This window comes from Abramis brama (genome assembly GCF_963993115.1).
Source record: "Abramis brama genome assembly, chromosome: 5".
NCBI lineage: Eukaryota > Metazoa > Chordata > Actinopteri > Cypriniformes > Leuciscidae > Abramis > Abramis brama.
In genome coordinates this window covers 17,734,833-17,759,781 of record NC_139967.1, presented here as the reverse complement: position 1 = coordinate 17,759,781, position 24,949 = coordinate 17,734,833, and the positions used below count along the sequence as shown (strand labels likewise).

The 24,949-nt window shown below is 39.2% G+C and overlaps 2 protein-coding genes across 5 annotated transcripts in view; one reads left to right on the top strand and one right to left on the bottom strand.

Moving 5' to 3' along the window:
- Positions 1–4,318, top strand: part of spaca9 (sperm acrosome associated 9) — a 9,862-nt gene extending 5,544 nt beyond the window's left edge. The window contains exons 3-4 of the mRNA XM_084113487.1: positions 2,150–2,352; positions 2,537–4,318. Coding sequence (XP_083969613.1) covers positions 2,150–2,352; positions 2,537–2,834 — 501 coding nt within the window. The 3' untranslated portion in view covers positions 2,835–4,318. The remainder of the gene's footprint in view (positions 1–2,149; positions 2,353–2,536) is intronic.
- tsc1a (TSC complex subunit 1a) lies at positions 2,936–24,949 on the bottom strand. Of its 4 annotated transcripts, none has more exons than XM_084113480.1 (22): positions 24,822–24,949; positions 21,870–22,067; positions 21,505–21,608; positions 21,213–21,365; positions 17,910–18,054; positions 17,624–17,775; positions 17,451–17,524; positions 17,210–17,370; positions 14,407–14,519; positions 12,018–12,180; positions 11,816–11,928; positions 11,661–11,718; positions 11,490–11,573; positions 10,896–11,379; positions 10,735–10,805; positions 8,974–9,146; positions 8,452–8,634; positions 8,177–8,287; positions 7,906–8,028; positions 7,463–7,650; positions 5,351–5,515; positions 2,936–5,191 (listed from the first exon to the last, which is right to left on the bottom strand). In XM_084113480.1, exons 2-22 carry the CDS (start codon positions 21,976–21,978, stop codon positions 4,696–4,698), a joined length of 3,423 nt encoding a protein of 1,140 aa, XP_083969606.1. In that variant the 5' UTR covers positions 21,979–22,067; positions 24,822–24,949; the 3' UTR covers positions 2,936–4,695. The 4 variants fall into 4 exon arrangements, with proteins under 4 accessions (XP_083969606.1, XP_083969609.1, XP_083969607.1 ...); XM_084113483.1 differs by having other exon boundaries at positions 10,762–10,805; XM_084113481.1 differs by lacking the exon at positions 24,822–24,949 and adding an exon at positions 24,649–24,724.

Below are 24,949 nucleotides of genomic sequence, written 5' to 3'. Positions count from 1 at the left end.
ATCCACGAGACATGTCTATACGTTGAAGTGGAACCTCTTCGTCAACTGGTGTTCTTCTAAAAATCTAGAACCCACGAAATGCCCCATCAGTGTCGTGCTTTCCTTCCTGCAAGAAGGGTTGGAGCGTAGGCTGTCTACCTCCACCCTGAAAGTGTATGTTGCCGCCATTGCCGCACAGTTGATGGTAAGTTCTTGGGTAAGCACGACCTGATCGTCAGGTTCCTGAGGGGAGCCAGGAGACTGAATCCTCCTCGTCCTCCCCTCGTACCCTCTTGGGACCTCTCAGTGGTTTTAACTGCCCTGCAGAGTGCTCCCTTTGAGCCTCTGCAATCAGTGGAGCTTAAGTTCCTGTCAATGAAGACAGCGCTCCTGGTTGCATTGGCCTCCATCAAGAGGGTAGGGGACCTGCAGGCATTTTCAGTTGACGAAGCGTGCCTGGAATTCGGACCGGCTAACTCTCACGTGATCCTGAGACCCCGGGCTGGATATGTGCCCAAGGTTCCCACCACTCCCTTTCGAGACCAGGTGGTGAACCTGCAAGCGCTGCCCTTGGAGGAGGCAGACCCAGCCTTGGCACTGCTCTGTCCAGTACGCGCACTCCGTGCTTACGTAGACAGAACACAGTGTTTCAGGACCTCAGACCAGCTCTTTGTCTGTCATGGTGGGAAGCTGAAGGGAAAGGCTCTCTCCAAGCAAAGGTTGTCTCACTGGATAGTGGACGTCATTGCTTTGGCATACCAGCAGCAAGGTCGACCATGCCCCCTTGGTGTGACAGCCCACTCCACTCGGAGTGTGGCGTCCTCTTGGGCTCTAGCGCATGGCGCCTCGCTAACAGACATCTGCAGAGCTGCAGGCTGGGCGACACCTAACACGTTCGCGAGATTTTACTCCGAGTAGAGCCAGTTTCTTCTCATGTACTCGCTTCAACTAGCCGGTAAGAGATTCTGCTCAGGTGTCTTCGCTTGCTCGCCATTCCTCTCCACGGACGGGATACGTGCGATATTCTTCTCAGGTGAGCCTAATAAGCCCTGAGTCTCCTCCAGCACTGACGACGTCAACGCCAGAGTTATGCCACTGGCAGCTTTCGCGCTTGGCTAGGTGCTTCCATGTGCATGGTTCCCCCTCTGGGTGACCCCCACATGTGTTTTCCACTGTAAGCCTCTCTGAGCATGTGTCTTTCCCTCGGCAAGCCACCTTGCCACCCCTGGGGTTGAAATATTCCACCTGCGGCTGGACACCCCGGTGTTATTCCGTATGCAGCCCTTCGGGGTCATATGTGTATTCCAAGTCCCCCCCTTCGGGTTGGGCATGATTGCATATTTCCACTGGATATGCTTCCCAGTGTACCTTGGTATTCCTGTGTTAAGTAGGACTCCTTCGTCCGTGCTAGTCTCACGACAGGGAGCTCAGACTTACGCAGGGCACTGGAAGACAGTCGAGAGGTGGCGTGATTACACTGGGAACCCCATTCGTCGTCATCCGACGTAACTCGGAGTGACAACGAAAGGGAACGTCTCGGTTACGTATGTAACCCTCGTTCCCTGAGTAGGGAACGGAGACGTTACGTCTCCCTGCCACTTCCGCTGTACCGCTGGAACGCCTGAGTTCAGTCTCGGCTCAGCGGCAAATTCATTGAAAATGAATGACTTCCGGGCACTTTGACGCTTTCGCCGGTGGTGGTGTGAACGCACAGTAACAGCTGTCATCTTTTGCTAACAACAACAAAAGTGTGTGATAGGTTGTTTTGAGGTTTATTATCTTTATTATCGATTATCTTAAAAAAAAACTTGTCTGCTTTACACAATTTAGCTACCTTGGAGTTAATCCTAGTCCATAGTTATGCAGCTAGCTCGCTAACAGACTTGATAGCTACTAGAAAGACCTGGAACTAACAGTTACAGGACTCAACGTTGAAAATACCCGTTTGTTTCCCGCCATGGCCAGGTATCCATGGTAGTCACGTGACTGCAAAGTATGAATAGATTTTCATTTAAAAAATGACCCCAAACGTTTGAATGGTAGTGTATGTGTAATTATAATCAGTTCCACACATAATATGAAATATTTTTTTATTATTTGTACTCAATACATATATAATTACAGCATAATGTGAAGTTTGACCTAATCATTAAATGATGTTCCTCTGTAGGTCCAAAGGTACATGAATCACCACTGCAGCAATTCCACAGACAGACGCATCTTTTTGCTTTTTTTGGAAATTATTGCGGATCTTGGAGGTGTTTTAAAACATCTCGAGTCCTCACTGTCTGGCCAAAACACTTCCTGCGAGAGCCTGGATACTTGCAGGGAGCTACTCGGCCCTAACAGCAACATCAGCCAGCTAAGGGCACAGTTAAGTGACAGAAAAATAACACCATTTACAACAATTAAATTGCTATCTAAATTATTAGTTTCAAATTTATATGCAGGATAAGGATGCTTCTTTTTCTTTTCATTGATTGAAATCACATGGTAACATGAAGAATAGCCACAATGCAACACCATTCATTACTACTTTTTTTTTTTTTTTTTACAGCTACCCACACAATGATATCAATCGGCTGAGCTGTGATGAAGCAAGGAATTTCTATGGTGGGATTGTTAGCGTGATTCCACTGGCTCTAGACTTCCTCACCACCTACAGTAAAGAAGGTGTTCAACGTCTCACTCCAACAGCTACAGGAACATCTCAACCAACAGTGGAAAAGAATGTGGGGATGGTTGCAGACCTTGATAAAGACGCCAGTGAGAACCTGAGTAGATCTAAAAAAGGCACAGGAGGCTGGCATGCTGGAAAACCAGCTTGGAAGCCACCAGGAAATTCAAGGAGATAGATAATACTTTTTCAATACTTGCACGTTTTTGCTTTCACATGTTTGCACAAAAGTATTATATACAATTATAATTTTAAAACAGATGACTATGACAAAAAATATGCAAAACATATATTTTATTTTTTGTTGATCATAGCAAGTTGAACACAAATCTGTTTTCTCAAATTCAAAATAGAGTCCCTGGTTACCCGTTACACCCATCACCGTCTGATTGTACCATTGTTCAGATAACTTTTGACAAACGACTTCAGGTGACGGACAGGTTTCCTACTTTTTTTAAGTAAGGCATTTTGTGAAACAACAAAATGTTTGAGAGGGCTTTTGGTATAAAAACAACGTAAAGTCAGTGTGACAGGGAAACAAAGCACAAGCTGTAAGATCACACTCATGGTGAGCTGTGATAAGAACAGTTTGAAAAGAAAGAAAAACAGCAGTGATTTCCATAGATTTCAATTCTCACTGTAAACTCTCTGAGCCATTTCCCCAGCTGGCAGGCCAAAGCCAGCATTTTACTTTCTTTGCAACAACACTTCACATATTCCATTTATATCTCGCACTGAACACAAAGCCCTGGGGCAAGTTTTTTTAGAAAGAGACGAGTATATTGCTCTTCTAGGGTTCAGCAATCTTAAGAGGGCCTGAATTAAAAAAGAAGTGCTTTTGCTTCAGCCAGCTGCAGCCTATTATACGAAGCCTTTTCGTTGCAGATGGGGTCTGACCTGCGTAAAACAGAAATGAAAGAAAATAATAGAGGGACATAAGCCTTCTGGCTTACAGCGAGCAGCTTCCTTTCAGAGTTTAGTGTGTCGAAGTATTGCAGTGGCCGTGTTTTGTACGCTATTAACACAAGAACATTAACCCGTCAGACATATCTTAGACCACAAAGATATTTTCATTTCTCAATAGGTCTCAACTGGACAAATGCACCTACAGCAGCCTGGCCTGTGTTCTATAAGGCTCTGACGGTCCTGCAAAGCAGCAATCTAAATCTGTTTCTTTTTCCCATCGTCACTCATACCTTTGAGCTGGCATGAAGTATTAGCTAAGTATTGCACTGGTGACTGGGCGCTACAATCCCAGTGGAGAACATTAATGCATAAAAATAAAATCTATTACTAGAAATACAACACAAGACTTGCTTATTCTCTATAGGCGAAGTGCACAAAGCACTGCTATGGCATATACACACGGACTTGCCTCAGCAATGAAATGTAATTTCTCATTCTACTTCACCTACGCCACATAGCTTTTTAGTTTTTCACATTTTTATCAGACTGATAGATTGTTTTTTTTTTTCAGAGGCATGATCTATTTACAGTGCTTCGTTTGCAGTGATCAAACTCTGTATTGTGCAATTTCTGAGTCACATCAGTAGAAATTAACGATGTTCATCTCACAGTGACTCAAAGGGGCATTTTGAGTGGACAAATTGAGGAGGATTGGAAACTGAACGGTACTATTACAAGAGCAAATACAGTGATTAAGTCAATACATTTGCTGGAAAGTACAGTAAAGAGGCCCAAATAATATCCAGCCACCACTAAATATAATCACCACGGTCGCTTACTGAATGCCAATTATAAAAAACAAAACAAAAATAGACTGAATTACAATGAATTCATATTAGACAGGAGATAAGTGAACCTTTTTTTTTTTTTTTTGACAAGATGTTCTCTTGCCACTGTGGTAACTATATGGCAACTGCCAAGCGACAACCTTTTTTTGGCCGTTTCATAATACAAGAGCTTTTAAAATGAACTAAAACATTGCAAACCACTCTAACAAAAAGAGCGTTGCGTTCTAATACTGGGTCCAAAATTATCCTCTTCTAACTGCGGACAATCATGTCAGCAGTGTACAATCAATGCTCATGGAGGGTCTCGTTGTAGTCCATGATCCGCAAATCCTGCTGCCTCCGCCGCTGAATATTATACGCTCGAGGTCTGTCCATGGGCTGCAGGTCAGCCTGGTCAGTAGCCCCTTCAAGCTCTATGCTCTCTGTGGGGTCTGTGATTGGCTGAACCTTAAGATCCTTGGAAAGGCAGGTGAGGGCAGCCGGCTCGCCATCATAGTGGCTCTCGCTCTTATTGCGAAACATCTCTCTGGCTCGCTTACCCAAAAAGCTTCCGGTACTGGGGTAAGAGCCAACTGCCAGCGGGGAGTCACAAGGGAGGGCAGGAAATGAACGGGTAAGGGCGGAAAGATCTTCTTCCTGGCTGCCATTATTGAATGCCGTGGGTGTTTGCGGAGGCCCGTCAGATATTTCACCATTGACGCACATGTGCGTGCCTTCCTCTCTTTTCATTGGGTCAACTGATAGAGATGGAGCAGATGGGCCTGTACTGTTTCCATTTGGCCTGAAACACAAATGAAAATATAATTCTTCTACAAAATTCCGCAACCCATCATCTTTCGGTCTTGAAAAGTCTAAAATACATTACAGAACACATTGTTTGCATTTGTAAATCAGTACGTGGAGGAAAAACATCAGTGCATGACAATAATATGGACCACACCTCTGGTTGGTGGGACTGCTGGGCTCAGAAGTGGGCTTTGCTGGTGCTTTAGTATTCAGGTTTTTGAGCTCTATCTGGCTATAGAGCTCAAGCAGCTCAGATTGTAATGCCTGAGTGATGTGCTTCTGGGCCAAATATCTGTTTTCTGAAGCCTGCAGCTGCTCCCTACAGAAAAAACAACAACAAAAAAACAATGCAGACAAGGATTAAATTAGTACATTTTACATTAAGAATTGGTTGAAGAGATGAACAGAACCTGATGATAAACAATAAAGCAAAAAGATCTATCAACAACTACTCATTAGCAAACATTACAAGTTCATGAGCTGATGAAGAGCTGATAAAAATGTAAAATTAAATAAAACTAAAATAAATTTTAAATATATTATTTACTTACATGTCATGTGACCATTAATAAAGATCAGAAAACTGTGAACATGTGATTGTGTTGTTAAAGTGCCCCTATTATGCTATTTTAAAGGTTCCTAAGTTTGTTTTGGAGGTCTCCAACAACAGGTTTACATGAATCAAAGGTCAAAAAACCCTTTCATTTTCTCAAAATCTAAATTTTTCAATGACTCTCAAACGACTCGTCCGATGATTCAGTCTCACTAAATACCACCTTTCCGCGAGCCTATTCTGCTCTGATTGGTCAGAAAGCCCAGTCTGTTGTGATTGGTCAACAGCTTACATAGCGTGTCGGAAACAAAACGGCCATTACCATAACTGAACTTCAGCTCCGGAGGCTTCCTACAACTTAGCGACTGTACACACTGTAAATACATTATTCTTACAGACATTACATTATTATTTTATAAACCTTACATTAACAATGGCATCGACTTTACCATATCAATCCGAGCTCGAGTCTGATGATGAAACACTGGAAGAACTAGTCATTCAACCCAAACCTCCATCGCAAGAATGACTTGAGCAGGACATTTCTCAGTGATACGCAACTCAGTTTGACGTACATTATGAGATGTTGCAACTGTAATTCCTCACCATCAGCATTAACAAGTGTATGTCCATCTAATTTATTGCGGTGCACATGTGGGAACTGCATCATTAACTGTACCAATTACAGCGCATACGTCAGCCGAGCACTAACGTGAATGACTGTTTGTAAAACAAATCTACTTTATCATTAATCAAAGTAGTAAGAACAACAGATATTTAATGGACACAACTTTAGGTAATAGTGGGCCCACAGCTGTTTAGCAGAAGTGTTTTGGTGAGACAGTAATGACAAGAGTTAGCAGGTTAGCCGGAGATCTACACAATATAAAACACAAAACTATGTATTTTGAACATCCGGTAGAAAATATATACATAAATAATTAATCATACTTACAGGTTGTGATTCTGAGGTGTAACTTGGTCCAAATAAAGTGGATACTGTCCAATCTTTGATGGATAAGCATTTTGTAAATCCTATTTAGACCTCACAGAGATTTAAAAAAAAGCAATTGTCAAAAGGTTATACTGCTGTTGTATTACTGTGGTAATTGTAACCACTGACCCTTCACATCCTCATCCTTTGGAAGTGTATGCAAAGTGAATTTGCTTTTGCAGAGCAGAAAACTGCATTTTCTTGACATGTACACAACATGAACTAGATGTTGCCCGTGGACAGACAATGAAGACCATAGGTGGGCATTGTGCAAATGTTTTACCATGTTACGTATGCAGGTCACGGAAGTGAGATTAGAATTCCTGACGACTTGTTTACACGGTAAGGAGTCGATTATTTATTTTGGGAGACAATAACTTTATTTATCGTGCACTTTTTGACTTTACTACTTTGCAGACCGTTTACATTCACAGACAGCTATATTACACTCTGCATGAAAGTGAATATTTGAAAAAGCATAATAGGGGCACTTAAAATGATTGAAATACTAACTTTAAATCTCATGGGGGACTTTAAGTAAATATTTTAGGTTATAGGGGTTCGGCTGATAAAAAGTTTGGGGATCCCTGTGATAATATAATACACTATATTATATTATAAAATATATAATACCCTGTGTTTGGGCATAGAAATATGATTCAGATTCAATAGGATTTTCAATAAGATTCAGGACTACGAAAGCAGGGATAACCACATACGTGGCCTGGCTTTTGACATTCTCCAGCAGTTTCTTTTGTTCTCGGATGACTTGCTCTTTCTTGGTGAGTTGGGTCTCCAGGTCTGTGATGCGCTGTTGGGCGGCATCAAGTCTTTGACTCTGCTGGAGAGAGCTTTGCCTCAAACGCTCAACCTCACGCAGTGAAGATGCCTGCAGCATATTCAGCTCCTAAAAGTCACAAAAAGATCAAGTCTGAGTTGATCTGAGCAGACCAAAGTCATTTTCAAGTTCAATGGTTTAAAGCTCTTATGATTGGGTGCTAATGTCTTGATATCAATGGAACAATTGATCACATTAGCCACTATTTCATGGATTGCTGTATAACTTTCTTGCTGGATAAAAAAAAACAAAAAAAAAATAGAGATCTGCTGAGTTTAAGCAATGATGTGATTTAAGTCATCAAAAGTAAATAATCATGACTACCTTGCTAGCTTCAGGCCCCAAACGTTCAATTTCCTCTGCACATAACTTGTTGGCTTCACCCAAAAGCAGCAGCTGCTTGTTCAGGAAAGCCATCTGCTGCTCCATGTTTTCACTATTGTTTAGCTGATGTTGATCAGGAACACAAATCAAAATGAATCCAACCAAATCAATAAATATGGGCCACATAAAATTTGCTTTTAAAACTTGAAATATTCTTCCACTGTAATGGATAGTGTTTATATCCGGTATTTTTGTCACAAACATGTCTAACCTTGATGGACAGCTGGGTGAGCATGTGTCCCATATTACACACTTTGTTATTGGCTTTCTGCAACCCTGCTTCCATTTCTCCAACCTTCTTCTGATTCTCCTGCAAATCACTCTGAAAATGATACCAGATAAAACAATTAGCCTTTAACACAGATGTCACACATTATTTTCTACATTCCAGCAACAAAACGGCAAACATGGACAATTATTGTTGCTGTATTATGAGTGAATAAGAGTAACCATGCAATTATTCATGTCCTATAACCCTATGATCACCTTTAGCTCCTGCATCTTTGAGTAGTAATCATTCCGCTCTTTCTGTAGCTGCTGGATTTGAGTCTGCAATTGGTTCACTAGAGCCTCCCTGTCTTCCTGTACCCGTCTGGAGCGCCGCTGCTCCTCCTGCAGGCTTACCTGCACAGTCTTGATCTCAACTTCCTGAAGTTTGAGTTGTGTTTTCTGCAACACATACACACACACAAAACAACACCAAAAATTCTAAGTAACAACCTGCAAAAAACAACAACTTCATAGCATCTGTGCATCACCATCCTCATTAACTTTTGAGGGGTTTTATCATGGTAATGTCTCTAGTTATGCCAAGATCTGAACACTCTCACATTTTCTGCACTGATTATAGAGAAACATTTACAGAATTTATCCGAATGGATTAGGTAAAATGTGATAAATGGAGCTAAAAGTATTATTTAATTAGTATGCAAATTAATAACTGAGGCTTTTGAATTGTATGCAGAATTTTGCACAGGCCTGGATAATCCATCCAGTTTCATGTATTACCATAGAGTTGTTTTGCTCTTCCAGTGCAGTAGTGTTGACGATACGGCCAAACAGACGGCGATTACGAAGCGCGTGTTGCTCTCTCTTATGTCTCTCATACAGCAGCTGGTTATGCAGCAATAGCAGCTGACTGCGCAACATCCCCAGCTCATCTGATGCTGCAGACACAGGACCTGTAAAAATACATTGCACTCAGTTAAAAAACAACATAAAAAGTGCTGTAAAGAAAAAAAAAATGCATTAGGGCTGCATATAAGAAACTGACATTTCAATATTTAGATTTTCTACGATGTATACTGCAATACAAGCAAAAAGCAATATACACAGCATATATATATAAGTGCTGCACGATTAATCATATCGCAATCGCGATGTCAAGCCTATGCAATTATATGATGCAAAATGCTGCGATTTTATGAAATAAATAAATGCATGTGTGGACATGACAACCCATTCTCTCTGAGAGCTGTTTGCCCATTTTCTACACAGCTAACAAAAAGAAGACCAGTCAGTTTCAGTTTAGGGAGTGGCACGTGTGGCGCGTATCCTCACGCCATGACTTTTTCCGGTGTGCAGCAAGGAGAACAGGTGAAGATGGACGCCGAGCAGACGGACACTGAAAAAATCTACCTCTGCTCAGTGTTGGTTATCTTATAGCCAAAATATCGCCATATAACACAGAGAGTAGGGCTGCCAAATCTCACTCATTCAGCGTGAGATTCACGCAAATGACAATTTTCACACGCTCTCACGCCACACATCCATTTTCTCACGCAGAAAAAAATCGCGAAGCAAAGAGGACACTGACACTGACAGACAAGACAGAGCAGGTTACTTTTGATATGAAACAAATCATCAGTTCTCAGATTCTGTCAATTGAAACAATAATTCGAAATTCAAACAATAGCATTTTGGGGCTTGTAAATGTGACGTGACAGATCGTGGTCGTGAACCGAACCTCTCGTACTCTATACTAGTTAATAGTAAATAAACACGAATGAACAATAGGTGTGTTGAAAGATACAGTACAACTTACCGAAATGTTTATGCCTCATACGTAATATCGATCAATCAGTGTTTTTCAACAAAGGCTGTGTCACATTACGTTACATTTACCTCAGGAAAACCATTTGATAGCACGTTAGGTGGCTAGACAAATTAAATATAGAGAGGAGTATTTTGCTAAATATGTGCACTATATTAAATATTTATTATATTTTTAATTATATCATTCAAATATTGTAACGTTGTTATTATAGCCTAGTAAAAACAAATAATATTTAATTTGAGTTATTTTTAACCTTTAATAATAATAGCAGCTGACAGGGCTCTCTGTATGTTTACAGCATTAGGTGTGATATTTTTTTTTCTTGAGAAAAATTAACATGTATCTACTGTACCTAATATTTATCCAAATGAATCGATATTGAATCAAGATCGCAATCAAATCACAAGATCAAGCAATAATATATATATATATATATATATATATATATATATTTTTTTTTTTTATATCATGCAGCTCTACTAAGAATCTACAGGAATTCAGATTATAGCTGAACAGGACCACCACAAAGCTGTTTCTAAGGATTTGATAGTGAACTACATAGAAGACAGTAGAAGAATGAGAAACAAAAAAAAAAAGAGTTTTTAAAGGAAAGTGTCAGGAAAACAAACACAGGAACGGTTGTAGGAGAAAAGTTGGAGGACACAATCGTCTTGAGCACGGAGAGCCTATAAATTAGTAAAATTTCTAAATACCTTTTCCTTTATTGCTATGCTGTTTACCTCCAGAGTGTGGGTCTGCTGATTGGCTTGGAGAGGACAGGGTTCTGTGAGAGAGCAAACGGACATCGTTCCGTCACATTTCCTCTAAAACGCTTTCACTGGTCATATTAGAAGTCAGAAGAACAGAAGCATACCTCTTCAGCACTTTCTCATGAGTGTCGTGACCCTGCTGAATAATACGGTCCAATACCTCCAGAGGGGAGGTGGCAGAAAGATCCTCCCCCTCCAGCTCCTCTCGGTCCTCCTTTTCTCCTTCAGCCCTTTGAAAGGCCTCTGCGGTCTTCCTCTCCAAAAACAAAGATGCCACCTTAGGCAGGGCAAGGTCGAAGAGCGGCTCATAAGGCATGGATTCCTTCGTCAGATCAGACAAAGAGACTTTACTGCTCTTCCCGTTCTCGATGGGGGTGAAAGCGGGCCAGTGGGACCAGGAAGGTTGCTGCTCTCCACCTTTGGCAGAGCATTCAACCCTGTCTGGTGTGGACACTAAATTCTGCTCATGGCTGGGGTGAGATGAGAGAAGTGTGTCCAAGGAGCCGGAAAAAGAGCAATCCAGGCCTGGCGTCATTCCGAAGTCCAGTCTTCTGTGGGTCAGACTCAAAATCTCCTCATTGATGGTGTCTAGAAAGAAAATGTTAGAGATGTTGATGAGAGCAGAGCTCATTGAAAAACAAGGGATGATTGAAAACACTTGAAAAGCTGATTGTTATGCATGATGTCACCACCCTCACCATCCTCTCTCTCCCCGTCTGTCCTTTTGACAATGTCAGAGAGCTGTGCCAATGACGCTGGTGTCTTGGCATCAACTACACCTCCTAAAAGTGGCAAAAGCAAAGCATATTAATATGTGTGTCACTTACTCAATGAAATGACTCTGTATAAATCTCAGCAAATATTCTCACCGTTGTTATTAATACTTCTGGGTGTTAATTTTTTCAGCTCTTTGCCAGTCTGAATCACCTGAGCAGTTTTAGACAGTAAAGCATTTTCATGAAAACATGAACACTCTGAATGAGTTTAATAAGTAACAAAGTAAATGCTTTATACGTCAATGTACCTTAGCCTGAGTACTGCTGGTATTTTGGGTAGGTTGCCCTATGTCCTCTGAAAGTGATGGGAGAGGAGATGACCCTGAAGGCGTGGAGGGAGATAGGGCCCATTTTCCATCCCCTGTTAAAAAAAAAAAAAACCTGAAGCCATCCGAGAGACCAAACAAATAAAAAGAACCATTCTGCTTTATAGATATGCATTTGGCTGACCTGGAGTGCTGGGGTTCCGTCCTGAGAGGTGGGAGGCACTATGTGAGATGTCAGAAACTGTGGTGGGGGACATTCCTCTAGAGCTGGGAGGGGTGGTCATCCCACACATTGAGGAAGGGCTCCACATCTCCTCCTTTGTCCCTGAGGAGTTCATCTCATCATTCTGTTTATGGACCAAACATACGAACATTCATGCAGTAACGGATCATATAAATGCAAATCTATATTTAGAGGCTGTTTTTACTTTGGATAACTATTTACTAGGGGTAAGCAATATACCGTTCTGTCAAAATGCCCTCCTTGCTGAGTATTTACATAAAAACAGTCAGCTATGTCTTAAGTGAACAAAGTAAGTTGAGAAAGAAATTGGATGTACATCAATTCATATCATATGCATATCAAATTGGATGTACTATATCAGTACATTTAATCTGTGCATTAGGTCTTAAAGTGACAGCAGCCTGATATACTTGTCTGTGTCCTTAATTTTAATCAAACAACAAAAGAAAAAGAGAAAAATCACTCACTTCTCTTGACTGAATAACTTTAGTAGCTTTAATAAGAATCAGCAAACAGTATATTTAATTCATACAGTGAAGACAATGCAGTGTTTTATTTTTACATTTCACCATTTAATTTCTGCATTATTTCTTACTTCTGTGAAACAGCCGAGATCTACCTGAATAATTTAAAGGTGCAGTAAGCGATTTCTGAAAAACGCTGTTGAAAGTGGATTGGACTGAGCACCGCAACAAACTTGAAGCCAATCAGCAGTAGGGGGTGTATACACTCATGATGGGGGAAGAGAGAGTGAGCAAGAGGGAGATTTGAAGAAAGACTGTCGAAAGAGAGATGGCTGAGAGTCATTACAAAAGAGAAAATGTTAGAGCAGAGTAGCGGTGTGCGATATGACGATTTTTGATCGTGGACGATTAAAATGTCTCCACGATCTGCTTTAGAAGAAATATCGATGTATCGTGCAACAGTGCATTATATCAGTTCAGTTCTGGCGCCTCCATCTCAACATATGGTACAACGCGACGTACATTCACATCACATCATGTTAACGCAGAGGTACGGGACACTGCAATTCACAAAAGTTCATTATTTACATGTGCTTTAAAGCCTTGCCAGTTAAACATTTCATTCACATGCTGATGCGCTGTTCTAACATGTGCTTTTTTATGAGCGCGTACACCCGAAGCACACAGGCACTAAAAACCTGTCAAACAGCCCCTGAACTAAGTTATCTTTAGAGTCTTATTGTGCTAAAACTGTCAAACACACAGTGTTTACATAAAAACAATTGGTTATGTCTAAAGTAAAAGCAAACATTTGAGAGAAAATCTGGTGTGTCACATGAGTGTATATTAGGCGCGGCGCGTGCCGTTCTTAAAGTGACAGAAGCCTAATAGTAAACATGCTGCCATTTGTGATACAAGGGATAGTTCACCCAAAAATGAAAATTCTGTCATTATTTACTCACTCAAATGTTGTTCTAAACCTGTCTTAATTTCTTACTTGTGCTGAACACAAAAGAAGATATTTTGAAGAATGTGGGTAATCAAACAGTTGCTGGTCCCCACTGACTTACATGGGAGGAATAAATATACTATGGAAGTCACTGAGGACCAGCAACTGTTGGGTTACCCACATTCTTCAAAATAACTTTTATTTTCAACAGAAGAAAGAAACTTGTGCGGCTTTAAAACAACTTGAGAGAGTAAATGATGACAATTTTAATTTCAGGGGGGAAGTATCCCTTTAATGTTAATAAAACAACAAAACACAAAGAGAAAATCACTCACTGCTCTGAGAACTTTAATAGTAGCTTTAATAAGAATCAATGTATAATTATACAGTGAGGTCTACGTAGTGTTTTATTTTCATATTTGTTCATTTAATTACTTTCTTCAATGCTACTGTTAAATACACTTACTGTAACTGAAAAAATAAAGCACTGATTATGTGTATCTTTGTCATTATTTTCTTTGTTTTAAAAAAATAAGAACAAATATTTTTATCATCGCCACTTTGGCCTAAATGTCTGTCATTTATTTATATTTGATATTTTGTTACCTAAGGCTTTGTTTTTAAAATAGGGACATTAGTTTGGCTGTAATGCTCAGTCACTTGCAAAATAGTAAAACCAACATGAAAAAGAATCGTGATAAAATCGTGAATTTCCTGAAAAAGATTGTGATATGATATTTTTGCCATATCGCCCACCCCTGGAATATCACTGGAAAAAAAAGAATTATGATCAGGCAAGAGCTTTAGGTAATATAAGAAATTGGTCATATTGTCCAACCCTACTATGTACAGAATCGTTTCCACACCATAGTAAAATTTTTATACATTATTGGACCAATAATTGGAAAATGCTTACTTGATGGTTGGAGGCCTGTGCGCTGGAACCTGAGTCTTGGGTTACAGTGAGATAAGGTAGTGACAGAGAAAGAGACTGATGAACAGCAGCCATTGGTGTGACAGATGTGATTTCTGTTAGGAAAAAAGTAGGTATGATTCACAATCAGTATTCTCACAGGAAAAATGTGAAGATTGTATTAACTATTAAATACACAAAAAAAGTCATTGTAAGAAAAAGTTGATCTCCTTTAGAGATGAAGAGTTGGTAATAAAATAATTAATATTGTTGTTTAGTTGATGTATGTATGTATGTATGCATGTATGTGTGTGTGTGTATATATATATATATATATATATATATATATATATATATATATATGAAGAGTTCAGATGCATTTTTATTTTTTCATTTTTATCAAGCTCGTATATCTAAGTTCAATAATTTCATTTAAATGGCAATGCAAATTACCTATTAATTGTCATTTAAGTGAAATTACTGAACTTAGATATACAAGCTTTATAAAAATTATCATTAGCCGCTTTCCGACCGGAGGAACCTTTTCACAATTCCTAGAACTATTGGCTAAAGTACCCGGATGTCGGCGTGTTCGCACCGCAGGAACTAGGAACGATTTTAGTTCTAGGAACTCCATTTGTAGGAACTAATTTAGGTCCTACTTCAGAGTAGGGTCTAAACCAGCACTATTGGAACTACCCGTGACGTTAGTGTACGCTGATTGACCGAACGCACGCGGAACACCAGCATCCGCCATTTTTAAAACAGCTAGAATGTAAACACACAGATTATAGCCTATATATTTACTCCATAAACTAACTATACAAACATGGAAAACAGTGATAGATGGGTCTCTAAACCTTTATGCTGAAGAGAAAATCCAACGCAACTTTGAGGGGACCAAGCCAAACATGATTAATTTATCTGCCCAGCTAGCAACACTGGACATCAACCACACGGCATAGGCTAATAACCTTTTTTCATATACTGTCTACTTTCTATAACAGTTCTATCTAATAAGATATTAAACAGTACTGTTAGACAGATTGCTAACTAATAAACACAGAGAATGCGAGCATTGTTTGCTCTGGCGTTCTCAGCGCCGCCAAAATAAAAGTCACCGTGCTTGCGTCACTCCCTTACCCCTCCTACCAGTTCCTATGGCCACTTGGCCAGTGCGAACGCAAACAGAAAAACCGAGTTTGGGGGAGAGTAGTTCTTAGAACTGTTTAGAAGTGGACAGTTCCTAGAACTAAGTTCCTATAACTACTTGGTCGGAAAGCGGCTATTCTAGAAGAAAATTTCAGATGGCACTTAGAGGCTTTTGCATCTGAACTCTTCATATATATATATATATATATATATATATATTTATATATATATATATATATATATATATATATATATATATATATATATATATATATATATACACAAACACACACATGGTCTAAAACATTATGGCCACTCACAGGTGAAGTGAAAAATGTTGATCTCCTAACAAGGTCACATGACAAGGTCTGGGTTAATTAGATGGTAAGCGAACAATCAGTTCTCGTAGTCAACATGTTGAATGCAGAAGAAATGGGCAGGAGGAATAAAGATCCGAGTATCTTTGACAAGGGCCAAATTGTTATGGCCAGACAAATGGGTCAGAGTATCTCTGAAACAGCAAGGCATGTTGGTGGCTCCTGGTCACCAGTGGTGAGAACATAACGAAAGTGGTCCAAGGAGGGACAAACCACAAACTGGCGACAGGATGTTGGGCATCCAAGACTCATTGATGCAAGAGGGCAACAAAGGCTATCCCATCTGGTCCAAACCGACTAAAGGTCTACTGTGGCACAAGTCACAGATATTTTTTAAATGATGGTTATGGGAGGAATGTCACAACACACAGTGCATCGCACCATGCTGCGTATAGGACTGCATAGCCACAGACCCATGATAGTGTGCCCATGATGACCCCTGTCCAACTGTCAGGGGTCATATCAGAGGTAACCTACAACTGGACCATTGAGCAGTGGAAGAAAGTAGCCTGGTTCTATCAGTCCCATCTTCTTTTGCATTATATGGACGGCTGTGTACGTGGGGAAGTGATGGCACCAGGATGCACTGTGGGACAACGACAAGCCGGTTGAGGGAGTGTGATGCTCCAGGCAATGTTCTGCTGGAAAACCCTGGGTCCAGCCATTCATGTGGATGTAAATTTGACAACTGCCACTTACTTAAACGTTGCAAACTAGGTACACCCCTTCATGACAATAGTGTTCACTGGTGGAGTGGCCTCTTTCCGCAGCATAATGCACCCTGTCACACTGCACACATTGTTCAGGAATGGTTTGAGGAACATGGTGAAGCGCTCAAGGTGTTGCCCTGGCCTCCAAATTCCCCAGATCTCAATCTGACTGAGCATTTGTGGGATGTGCTGGACTAACAAATCCAATCCACTTCGCAACTTACAGGACTTGAAGGATCTGCTGGTAATGTATTGGTGCCAGATACAACAGGACACCTTCAGGAGTCTTGTAGAATCCATGGTTCGGTGGGTCTACTGTTTTGATGCCCACGGTGCACCAACAGCATATTAGGCAGGTGGTCATAATGTTTTGTCTCATAGGTGTATGTATTTGTTTTGATAATTATATTTGTTGATCTTTATTTGTGTTGAGGGCCTGTGTGCGGAAAAGCCTTTTTTTAAATACAATTTCCAATTTTCCATTAGTAAGATTTACAGGAAAGAACAAAACAGGACATCACTGAATTAATAACAGAAAAGATCACTGCACATTATATGTCATTTTACCATGGATACTGAGCTCTGAGGATGATCGGCTATTGTCTACAGGGCGCCGTGGTATGTGATCTGACAGAGAGGAGTATCCCTCTTCAGATGATGCCTCCTTAGAATCCAGCGAAATTTTGGCACATTCAATCACAATATCATGTGGCTCAAATCTCTTCCATCTACAGAAAATTAAAAACAGTGAAGTATGAACATTCACATTATAATCTAACAAAAAATCATATTATTTAATTTTACATACCTAATTGGATCAACCTCATAGTCTTTGGTTCCAGTGATGAGCTCAGGATGTATCCGTACATGCTCTAACATGGGCTGACATAAAAACAGAAGGAAATTATAGAAAGGTTTTGGGAATAGTAAAAATAATTGTGTATAATTTTAAGTGACAATTCTTAAAAACTGTGAGCTCACCTTCACCACTTCCTCAAATGTGTCAACATTTTCTTTCATACTATAGTGGGCACGTAAATATGAAACAAAGTTACAAGGATACATCCCATATAAACGATGAAAAAGTGAGTACACGCTGGCATGTAGATGGACTGCAAACACACCATGAGCACCTACAGGACACATCCATAGAAAGAGTACCTTTACACCAAGTTATGTTTCTACCATCTAAACATAACACTTCAAAGATCTATAGCTAAAAGAATTACAAAAGACAAATTTGTTTGCAATGTTTATGCCAGAGTACCTGGGTGACGTTGGTTCCATGCAGCAAGCCGTCCAAAGATATCAAAGTACTCGCACAGAAGTTGTTTGTTGGTTTGAGGAATCATGGGTAGTAAAGTAATCAACACCAGCACACCAGTTATGAGAATTACTACATCTGAGTCAGCCTGGAAGTAGAAAATTCAAAAAAAAAAAATTAACCACTACCATTTAAAAGTATGGGCTCAAGATTTTTATTTATTTTATTTTGCAGTAAAGACTAGGGCTGGGTCTTGACTCAAATGTCACAATTCGAATCGATTTTGATTCACAAGCTTGCAATTCGATTCCGATTCGATATTGATTATTTTGGATATCAGGTACAATACATGGCAAATTTTCTCAAGGAAAACAAATCTCTTAACTAATGCTGTAAACTATGGGAGTCAGTTGTAGCCTACTAGGCTTCATTAGCCTACTATTATTGAAGGTAAAAATGAACTGATTTGTATACAAACACTTAAATTACACTTTTATTTATTTTTATATGTTATATGAAATATAAACATTTAAATGGTGGCTGTCATAAAAACTTGCCAGATTTATTCAAACATGCATTAAATATTGAAGAACATTAAAAATGATAATGAATATGTAATATGGTGCATATATTTTGCAAAATGCTCCTCTCTAGAGTTAATTTTTCTAGCTGACTAATCAGTTTATGGTCACTGGATATGGTTTTTCTGAGGTAAATGTGACATTACATGACATCGTTTACAAGCTGTTTTACTGACGTCTTTCCACGGTTGAAACACAGATTGAGCGATTCCATGTGACATGATACGGATTTCGATAAGTTGTACTCTATCTTTTAACACACTTTCAGATGCTCATTCATGTTTATTTCACACTGTAACTTGTATTATTAAGGCGGAAGAGAAGATCATGTGCTTCTCTTGAGCGATCTCACGCCACAGCGTCAAAACAGTATTTATGTTTTTGAATTTCGTAAGAAAATGGATGTAATTTGAAATCTGAGACTTTGTTTAATATCAATAGTAACAAAACACAAAGATTATTGCGATTTATTGGATGGGATGTGCGCTAAACTATTCCATTCATTCATCAACTGAAAACAGGATGACTAGCCTAAACGATTCTTAGGATTTAAGAATCGATATCGGATTCGTAAAAATGAGAATTGATTAAAATCGAGAAATCGATATTTTTTACCCAGCCCTAGTAAAGACTATTTGTAACATTAATGTTACAAAATATTTCTATTTCAAATAAAAGGTGTTCTTTTGAACTTTCTATTCATCAAAGAATCCTGAAAAAAATATCGTGGTTTCCACAAAATATTAAGCAGCACAACTGTTTTGAACTAATAATAAGAAGCACTAAATCAGCATATTAGAATGATTTCTGAAGGACCATGTGACTGAAGACTGAAATCACAGGAAAAGTTACATTAAAGCAAAATAGAAAACTTTTTCACTGGTCAAATAACTGCAGCCTTAGTGAGCATAGGATACTTCTTTCAAAAACTTCTTAAACTTTTGAATGGTAGTGTATGTAGACATACATACATACAGTGAGGAAAATAAGTATTTGAACACCCTGCTATTTTGCAAGTTCTCCCACTTAGAAATCATGGAGGGGTCTGAAATTGTCATCGTAGGTGCATGTCCACTGTGAGAGACATAATCTAAAAAAAAAAATCCAGAAATCACAATATATGATTTTTTAACTATTTATTTGTATGATACAGCTGCAAATAAGTATTTGAACACCTGAGAAAATCAATGTTAATATTTGGTACAGTAGCCTTTGTTTGCAATTACAGAGGTCAAACGTTTCCTGTAGTTTTTCACCAGGTTTGCACACACTGCAGGAGGGATTTTGGCCCACTCCTCCACACAGATCTTCTCTAGATCAGTCAGGTTTCTGGGCTGTCGCTGAGAAACACGGAGTTTGAGCTCCCTCCAAAGATTCTCTATTGGGTTTAGGTCTGGAGACTGGCTAGGCCACGCCAGAACCTTGATGTGCTTCTTACAGAGCCACTCCTTGGTTATCCTGGCTGTGTGCTTCGGGTCATTGTCATGTTGGAAGACCCAGCCTCGACCCATCTTCAATGCTCTAACTGAGGGAAGGAGGTTGTTCCCCAAAATCTCGCAATACATGGCCCCGGTCATCCTCTCCTTAATACAGTGCAGTCGCCCTGTCCCATGTGCAGAAAAACACCCCCAAAGCATGATGCTACCACCCCCATGCTTCACAGTAGGGATGGTGTTCTTGGGATGGTACTCATCATTCTTCTTCCTCCAAACACATTTAGTGGAATTATGACCAAAAAGTTCTATTTTGGTCTCATCTGACCACATGACTTTCTCCCATGACTCCTCTGGATCATCCAAATGGTCATTGGCAAACTTAAGACGGGCCTTGACATGTGCTGGTTTAAGCAGGGGAACCTTCCGTGCCATGCATGATTTCAAACCATGACGTCTTAGTGTATTATCAACAGTAACCTTGGAAACGGTGGTCCCAGCTCTTTTCAGGTCATTGACCAGCTCCTCCCGTGTAGTTCTGGGCTGATTTCTCACCTTTCTTAGGATCATTGAGACCCCACGAGGTGAGATCTTGCATGGAGCCCCAGTCCGAGGGAGATTGACAGTCATGTTTAGCTTCTTCCATTTTCTAATGATTGCTCCAACAGTGGACCTTTTTTCACCAAGCTGCTTGGCAATTTCCCTGTAGCCCTTTCCAGCCTTGTGGAGGTGTACAATTTTGTCTCTAGTGTCTTTGGACAGTTCTTTGGTCTTGGCCATGTTAGTAGTTGGATTCTTACTGATTGTATGGGGTGGACAGGTGTCTTTATGCAGCTAACGACCTCAAACAGGTGCATCTAATTTAGGATAATAAATGGAGTGGAGGTGGACATTTTAAAGGCAGACTAACAGGTCTTTGACAGTCAGAATTCTAGCTGATAGACAGGTGTTCAAATACTTATTTGCAGCTGTATCATACAAATAAATAGTTAAAAAATCATATATTGTGATTTCTGGATTTTTTTTTTTTAGATTATGTCTCTCACAGTGGACATGCACCTACGATGACAATTTCAGACCCCTCCATGATTTCCAAGTGGGAGAACTTGCAAAATAGCAAATACTTATTTTCCTCACTGTATACACATATATATATTCATTTAGAAAACAAAAGAACAACATAAAGGTGTTGTCAGAACAATACATGGCAAATTTGTATTTAGTGTATGTATTTAGGTCAGAACAACCCATTTGTAACCCCCATTACATTTGACTGGCTTTTAGTTTGGTACCTTGAGGCATTTGAGCAGTGAGGCAAGAAGAGGGAAGCGTGCGATCTTGTGGATCCATGGTGGCTGCTTGCGAACAACATGGCCAAGGAGAGTGATAGTGGACAGACGGCAGCTCTGCTTGCCCATGCATTCATTCATCTTATCTAAAAGATACTACAGAGAAAAGAATCCAGATAAGGCTGTTATTCATCTATCGCTGATATTCTGTAATCCATGATGACATCAAACAGTATTCATCAATGTGTATACTATATACGGAAGACAACTGAAGATGGTGGCTATTTTCCCTCACCTTATCATGGGGCTCCCGGACAGAAGACAAGATGTCCAAAGCTTGAGATGAGCTTGTATCCAGGAAATAGTCCACAAGGCTATTCAGCAACATGGTCCCTTTTTCTACAGATTAAATTGTAAAAAAATAATTATATATATATATATATATATATATATATATATATATATATATATATATATATATATATATATATATATATATATATATATATGTGTGTATGTATGTATCCACTGATACTGACAACTAATTACAAACATATAAAGTAGTGAAATTCAAACAGGAGTTGAACAGGTGTAGTGATACAATTTTCTCAATTTGCCCAATGTACCCGAGTAATGACGTAAGCTCAAGACAAGACTAACCTGCGCTAAGAGATTCCTGTAGCAGGTTTTTGACCTGCTCCAACTCGTGCAGGTCAGTGGACCCCAGAAGAGGGATGAGGTCAAACACATTTGGCTGGTCTTTGGCCATAGCTGTGCAGGACAGTGGGCAGGACTGATGCCTTTGTCACAGCATAAACCGATGCCCTGTGGTGTCAGCATGGGGTGTCTATGCATGAACTAGAGACAAAAATTGGCAAAACACAATCACTATTAAAAAAATAAAAGACAATAATTTGTATGACGACAAACTTGCTACTAAATCTACATGTATACATATACTGTACATACACACATAATACATGCATGTGTGTTCAAAAGTTTGGGATTGGTGAGATTTGTTATGCTGTAGAAATAAGACTTATGCTCAGCAAGACTGTATTTATTTGTTCATATTGTGAAATATTTGTACAATTTAAAATAGCTGTTTTCTATGTGAATATATTGTAAAATGTAATTTATTCCTGTGATGGCAAAGCAGAATTTTCAGCATCATTACTCCAGTCTTCAGTGTTACATGATCCTTCGAAATTATTCTAATATGATGATTTGCAGATCAAGAAACATTTCTGATTATTATTAATATTTGAAAACAGTTGTACTGCATAATTTGTTTTGTGAAATATATGATACATTTTATTTTCAGGATTCTTTGATGAATAGAAAGTTCAAAAGAACAGCATTAGCTTGAAACAGAAATCTTTATTCTCACTTTTGATCAATTTAATGCATCCTTGCTGAATAGAAATATTAGATCTTAAAAAAAAGATTGACCCCAAACCTTTGAACAGTAGTGTACACTATCATTCAAAGGTTTGGAGTATTTAAAAATTATACCTGCAAAATGGTTTACACTGTTAAAACAGTTTACACAAAAATATTAATCAGCACAGCTGTTTTTTAACATTGTTAATAATCAGAAATGCTTCTTGAGCAGCAAATAATCATATTAGAATGATTTCTGAAGGATCATGTAACACTGAAGACTGGAGTAATGATGCTGAAAATTCAGCTTTGATCAGAGGAATAAATTATATTTTACAATATATTCACATAGAAAACAGCTATTTTAAATTATAAACATATTTCATATTATTGTTTTTACTGTAGTTTTGATCAAATAACTAGTCTCGCTGAGCATTAGAAACCTTACCGATCCCAAACTTTTGTATGGTATTGTGTATATATACATGCACAGGGGTTGGACAAAATAATGTGAACACTGGGGAAATACACAATATTGCTTTTACTAATGTCTATACCAAAATGTGCCTTTAATACAGCTTCCAAACTTATTAAAATAGATCAATATAACTTTTGAATAGTCTCCAGTTGAATGTCGTCTATCAGAACATCTGCCAGTTGCTTCAGAGATGATAAACGAGGGAATCTGCTTCACACTCTTCTCTCCAAAACTGCCCATAGTAGTTCAAAAATATTCAAGTCAGGTGATTAAGCTGACCAGGGCAGATAAAGATCATCTCGGCGCTCCAACTGTCGAGGTTTTATGATCATAACACCATCTTTTTCACATTTTAGCAGTGGTGTCTGAGATTACATTTTTAGCAAGTGCAGCTCTTTCATTTATGTTGACTTTGCTAAGTTTTCTGTGGTCAGTTTTTGTGGAATCATGGTCTTCAGGGTGAATATTGAGGAATATTGAGGTTCACAATCCTTCTTAGTGTTCGACCGTCCCTATTATTTACTTTCGGTTTTTGCCCTCTATTCTTCTTTGCTGATAAAGCCTTGCCATGCTTTGTGTACACATCTGTAATCATGATGACTGCTGTTCTTAAAACACACAACAACTAGGTGGTTAAGGTTACAGATACTCTTGTTAAACAGACTCTGATGATTTGCCAGTTTGTACTAAACACTGCCGAAAACCACTTATACTGCACTGATATACAAATTAGAGAATATAAAACAACAAAAGGATAAATAAAAGATAATCGCAGTGTTTATTTTTTACTGTATCTGACACAAATGATATTAACCCCCATGATAATGGGTGTTCCCATTATTTTGTCCAACGCCTGTATGCATACTGTACACAATCTTTTTAAAATGTCTGGGATTAGTACGATTTTTTTGTTGTTGAAATCAATGCTTTTATCACCATTTTATTTATTTTTTGGACATGTGCCATGGTAATACTGTCTGGGAATGCAACATTGTTATTCTTTAAAGTACCACCACGTAAATACCATAGTACATGAACATGGTATTCACTCAGCACCCTGGTATAACAATCTGAGACCATCACAAAACAGTAGTATTTTGTGAGTGTGTAATCTCAACAACCCACTCGTCCACGATGCCCAAAAATGCTGTCTAGGTAGTCAGCTTACTAAGTGTTGAGACGCAGCCATTATGAAAATCAACTGTAGCCTGTCAGATTCTCCAGCGAAGAAAGTTGAGCTGCGAGTGTCCATAAAGACTGAATAAAAAATAAAGGAAATTAGACTTTTGACTTCACGAATACTAAACCTAATATTAATCTAAGACATTTAACGGTTACCCTCAGTCTTACAGTAAGTGTTAATCTCAACGAGTAAAGCAAAGTAGCTATTGTAAACGCCATGTAACGTTAGGCTACTACGTGACAGCAGCGCATTCATCACTGCTGGCAAGCGAGGGCTTTAACTCTACCTCACGTCTATGACAGCTTTCGCCATTTATTTTTACTAAAACCTGACTTACTCTAAGACAAATGTGACACATTAAACATATACCAGGCGACTCAAAAACAATGTATTACCGTACAGAGAGAGCGAACTTCAAACAGTCGCCATCTTGAACGCCTCACGACCTTTTACACTACAGAGCTGTTTGCGCAGATGAAAAACTTAAGATCTGTGACGATGCCAGTGTAAGTGCAATCCAGTGGTGAGGGTTAAAGGGTTTATGTTTAATTATAGAAAGGATACTGACCGACTCTTCTGTCTCGCTGTCACAAGATCACGGCATGAGTAACAGAAAAGTGTGAAGTGCTGCTGTGCAATATGAGAGCTAGCTAAGCATGTAGCGGCTTCAGCGTGACAGAAGCTCACAGCGCATGC